This window comes from Osmerus eperlanus, chromosome 3 (genome assembly GCF_963692335.1).
Source record: "Osmerus eperlanus chromosome 3, fOsmEpe2.1, whole genome shotgun sequence".
In the NCBI taxonomy this organism is placed as follows: Eukaryota; Metazoa; Chordata; class Actinopteri; order Osmeriformes; family Osmeridae; genus Osmerus; species Osmerus eperlanus.
In genome coordinates, this window is record NC_085020.1 from 20,970,956 (window position 1) to 20,976,196 (window position 5,241).

Below are 5,241 nucleotides of genomic sequence, written 5' to 3' on the forward strand. Positions count from 1 at the left end.
GAGGGTGAGGGAGAAAGTAGGGAGGGAGGGTGGGGGAGAGAGTAGGGAGGGAGGGTGGGGAGGAGAGAGTAGGGAGGGAGGGTGGGGGAGAGAGTAGGGAGGGAGGGTGAGGGGAGAGAGTAGGGAGGGTGGGGGGAGAGAGTAGGGAGAGAGGGGATCACACTAGACACACACACAGTGTATATTCAAGTGGGTAATACTGTCATATTACTGGTCCTAAATGTAGTGTTTCCAGTGTGTGTGTGTGTGTGTGTGTGTGTGTGTGTGTGTGTGTGTGTGTGTGTGTGTACGTGTGTGTGTACATGTGTGTGTATGTGTGTGTGTGTGTGTGTGTGTCTATAGGGCCACTGGGTCACCAACAAACACACAGCATGTCTTCTATCATCCTGTATAAAACATCTTTATTTCTCCTTATTTAGTCACTAAGACACTATTTAGTTCATCACATTCAGTGGGACTGAGATCAAAGACAGGATTGTTGTTTGTCAACAATTAACCCGTTAAGGAGCAGCATCACACGTGTGCGATAGTTCGAAAGCCCCACAGAGTAACGTCACACGTGTGATTCTGAACATTCCAACCGACTATTTTCCGATAGACAAAAACGACATGACAAACGCTGTAGTATGGCTTCAAAATGTACAATTAGGAGGCTAACAAGTAACACTAGCAGGTAGTAGCATTGCTACGAGTATTATGCTAGGTTGCTAGGTAACGGAAGCTAACTAAAGCTAGCTAGCTTCCGTTTTGGAAAAATAACTCACTCTGGTGGAAGCGTCGGTAATATTTAGAGATATTAATAATATTTAATATCAGTAATATTTACATCTAAAGGTTAAAACAAAACAAACATTCTACACACAGCAATATTTACAAACACTCTGGGATATGAATTCCAACTGTACAGTTCAATCTTCAATGACATCTATGTGAGCACAGTGTGTGAGAGTGTGTGTGGGCTATTCTACCTGACACAGGGACACTGAGGAGTCAGGATAAACCCTGAACCCAGGATAGAGGGGCTCAGTGAATGTGCTGTGGAATGTGTGCAGGTGGGTCAATGTGTCAGAGGAGACTGTGTAGAAGGACAGAGTGCCGGCCGGACAGTCCAGATACACTCCTACTCTGTGGGAGCTGGAGGAGGGGGCAGGTATGTCAGTTCTCTTATCATTGTGCCAGGCAGAGTAACTGTTATCATGACAGTACAGACTCCAGGACTTGTTATTGTATCCAAGCTTACAGTCAGCACCCCATCCTCTCCTGCTGATTCCTTTATATGTCACTGCTATAGAAACCTTTCCTCTACTCCACTCTGCCTCCCAGTAACAGCGCCCAGACAGACCCTCTCTACACAGCACCTGTGGCCAGCCCTCAAATCTCTCTGGGTGATCAGGATACGGCTGCTCCTCTCTCCTCCTTGTCACCTTTCTGTTCTCCTCAGACAGAGAGAGTTCTCTGTGTGCTGTGTTTGGGTCCAGTGTGAGCTCACAGGCATCTGATGGGGGAGAGACCAAGACACAATATATTACTGATCATCATCATTCACATTTGAATGCCTCTCTCTCTCATCCCTCTCTCTCATCCCTCATCTCCTTACCCCTGATATGCCCCCATCACTCCATCTTTCTAGGGAGGGGAGGAGAGCAGAGGGAAGAAGGGAAGAAGGGAGGAGAGGAAGAGGGGAAGAGGGAGGAGGGGAAGAGGAGAGGGGGAGAAGGGGAGGAGGGGAGGAGAGAAGAGGGAGGAGGGGAAGAGGGGAGCAGAGGAAGAAGGGAATAGGGGAGGAGAGGAAGAGGGGAAGAGGGGAGGAGAGGGAGGAGGGGAAGAAGGGAAGAGGGGAGGAGAGGTATGAGGGGAAGAAGGGAAGAGGGGAGGAGAGGTATGAGAGGGAGGAGGGGGAGAAGGGAAGAGGGGAGGAGAGGAAAGAGGGGAAGAGGGGAAGAGGGGAGGAGAGGAAGAAGGGGAAGAGGGGAGGAGGGGAAGAGGGGAGGGGACGAGGGGAGGAGAGGAGAGGGAGAAGGGGAGGAGGGGAGGAGAGGAAGAGGAGAAGAGGGAGGAGGGGAAGAGGGGAGGAGGGGAAGAAGGGAGGAGAGGGAGGAAGGGAGGAGAGGAAGAGGGGAAGAGGAGAGAAGAGGGAGGAGGGGAAGAAGGGAAGAGGGGAGGAGAGGAAGAGGGAGGAGGGGAAGAGGAGAGGAAGAGGGAGGAGGGGAAAGGAGAAGAAGAGAGGGAGGGAAAGAAGGGAAGAGGGGAGGAGGGGAAGAGGGGAGGAGAGGAAGGAGGGGAAGAAGGGAAGAGGGGAGGAGAGGAAGAGGGGAAGAGGGGAGGAGAGGAGGGGAGGAGGGGAGGAGAGGGAGGAGGGGAAGAGGGGAGGAGAGCAGAGGGAGGAGGGGAAGAGGGGAGGAGAGGGAGGGGAAGAAGGGAAGAGGGGAGGAAGGGAGGAGAGGAAGAGTGGAAGAGGAGAGAAGAGGGAGGAGAGGAAGAAGGGAAGAGGGGAGGAGAGGAAGAGGGAGGAGGGGAAGAGGAGAGGAAGAGGGAGGAGGGGAAAGGAGAAGAAGAGAGGGAGGGATAGAAGGGAAGAGGGGAGGAGGGGAAGAGGGGAGGAGAGGAAGGAGGGGAAGAGGGGAAGAGGGGAAGGGAGGAGAGGAGGGGAGGAGGGGAAGAGGGGAGGAGAGGAAGGAGGGGAAGAGGGGAAGAAGGGAAGAAGGGAAGAGGGGAGGAGAGGAAGAGGGGAAGAGGGGAGGAGAGGAGGGGAGGAGAGGGAGGAGGGGAGGAGAGCAGAGGGAGGGGAAGAAGGGAAGAGGGGAGGAAGGGAGGAGAGGAAGAGGGGAAGAGGAGAGAAGAGGGAGGAGGGGAAGAAGGGAAGAGGGGAGGAGAGGAAGAGGGAGGAAGGGAAGAGGAGAGGAAGAGGAGAGGAAGAGGGAGGAGGGGAAAGGAGAAGAGAGGGAGGGAAAGAAGGGAAGAGGGGAGGAGGGGAGGAGAGGAAGGAGGGGAAGAGGGGAAGAGGGGAGGAGAGGAAGAGGGGAAGAGGGGAGGAGGGGAAGAGGGGAGGAGAGCAGAGGGAGGAGGGGAAGAGGGGAGGAGAGGGAGGGGAAGAAGGGAGGAGAGGAAGAGGGAGGAGGGGAAGAGGAGAACAGAGGGAAGACGGGAGGAGAGGAAGAGGGAGGAGGGGAAGAGGGGAGGAGAGCAGAGGAGGGGAAGAGGGAAGGAGAGGAAGAGGGGAGGAGGGGAAGAGGGGAGGAGGGGAGATGGAAGGGGACATAGCACACACAGACGTACACACAGTATTGATGTGGGTAATTGTGTTAAATTACTGCTTCTAAAAGTGTGTGTTTACAGTGTGTGTGTGTGTGTCCATTTTTGACAGTGTCCAAGTCACTAATGGTATTGTCCCTTGTATGACCTTGTGTACTAGAACCAAGTAGCAGTCAATACTCACGTCTCCAGGCCTTCAAAAGGCCAGGTTTGATCCAGCACTCTCCACCATGATCCACACTGTAGGGATAAGCAGAGGAATGATGAAAATACACTTCACCTGTTGATAAGTGACTTAGCAACTGACTTTCTAAGTAAACATGTTGTTTCTCTCTTATCATCAGAGGTGTATTCCAGAAAGCAGGTTTTACAAACTCTGAGCCTAACCCTGAACTCTGACTTGATGAACCCTGAGATGGGAAGCTCAGAGTTATCGCTTCTAGAACAGCTGATCTGAGTTAGTTCATTTCTAATTCACTGGAATTACATTTAGTCATTTAGCAGACGCTCTTATCCAGAGAATTAGAAATTGTCATGCGTGCAGCCGAGTATGAAGACATTTTCAGAAAAATATTACTATTAAAAATATTTAATAGTAGAGCTGCACGCAGCGCACTGATTCGCTCAGCCCCTTCTTGCCCCGCTCGCGTTCTCTCTCTCTCACTACAACAGACACGTCTGTGAATAAGCCCCTCTCTCCGTGCACGCTCTGAATCAATGCACGGGTCAAACAGCTTTTTCCCTCAGAGACAACAGGACAATCAATCTGGAGTTTACGAACGGTTAGGCCCAATCCCAATGTCCACCCTCACAGACTCACAGACTTTGAGGCACGTTCTCACTAAGTCTGTGAGAGCTTAGGGCTGTCCCACTGTCAAATTGTCAAGTTCGTGAGGGCTCTATCGAACACATTTTATGCACCCGTAAGTCTGCATTTTTGCAGACTTGCCCACAATTCACAGCGTAGTGACGTGAAACACGAGGGTTACCGGGGGAAGCCTGGAAGAGAGAAAAAGATCCTGGCTAACCCTCTTCATAAGACAAGAAAGACGAAGAACAGTAAACAAACAAGCATGGAAGGAGCAACCAACCCTGGCGTAAACAGAAATAGAAGTTAGAAATAACAGTTAACATCAGAAAGTTTAACCTTTTCATGTTCCTGTTAAATTTGCCTGAAAACGCCTAAACAGCATACCCAAAGTAAATTGGAAGCTGTTCTTGAACCATTTGGAGTACATGCATGTAAATGATCTCTTTTGAAAGCTGACACTCTGAAGTTATGTCCCCTGTTGTCAGGACCCCTGTCAGTCCTTCTAGTGTTGAGTAATAGAAGCTTGAACACAAGGAAAGTGAAAATTTCTATTTCCGCCTAGATTTTGTTTTGAAAACAGAGGCCTGAAGAGGCCTAGAGGTGGTAGGTATTATCTGGAAGACTAAATTGGACCACAGGTTGAAGCCTTACCCAATTCAAATCAAAAGTCAAACATAATACCACAATATATTCATATTTGACACATGTTTTTATAAGAGTACATCCAGGAATTTTCTAAAAGGGTCTTTTGGAGACTCCAAAATGACCCTTTGTAACCAAGGTCAAGGTCAAATAAAAAGGTATTATTTTTCATAATTGTTATCTCTGGCCCATCTCTGGTACTTAGAAATATCATATATAATAGCTAAATCCCTAATTAGTAATACTGAAACACAAAAACTGAAGCATGAACACATTGGAGTGCTTTATCTGATTCCAAGGATTGGCGCACAAAGAACACTGATTCTGTCAACCATATTGCGCAATCGACTGTTATTTTGAAGGCTCCACAGACGCATACAAATGAGGTATTGGCATTTTCAGCTAGCTGTCAGCTACAAGGCTAACGAGCTAATTTCAGAGCCAGTCGAAGCCAGTTCGAGAAATTTGTTTAGAACGAGTGTGGGGGGGGGGGGCGGGGGGGGGGCAGGACGCACAGACCTAGTTGGCTTTAGAGG

The 5,241-nt window shown here is 49.8% G+C and overlaps 1 protein-coding gene across 1 annotated transcript; it reads right to left on the bottom strand.

Moving 5' to 3' along the window:
* Positions 1–384: 384 nt before the first annotated feature.
* LOC134017794 (stonustoxin subunit beta-like) lies at positions 385–3,811 on the bottom strand. Its single transcript, XM_062457824.1, has 2 exons — positions 3,437–3,811; positions 385–1,495 (listed from the first exon to the last, which is right to left on the bottom strand). Exons 1-2 carry the CDS (start codon positions 3,591–3,593, stop codon positions 960–962), a joined length of 693 nt encoding a protein of 230 aa, XP_062313808.1. The 5' UTR covers positions 3,594–3,811; the 3' UTR covers positions 385–959.
* Between the last annotated feature and the right edge of the window lie 1,430 nt (positions 3,812–5,241).

Bases quoted from the DNA above. Each gene is read 5' to 3' on its own strand.
- LOC134017794 (XM_062457824.1), bottom strand. From the start codon at position 3,593: ATGATAAGAGAGAAACAACATGTTTACTTAGAAAGTCAGTTGCTAAGT. The intron at 1,496-3,436 runs GTGAGTATTGAC...CTCCCCCATCAG, and splicing joins CCTTTTGAAGGCCTGGAGAC to ATGCCTGTGAGCTCACACTG.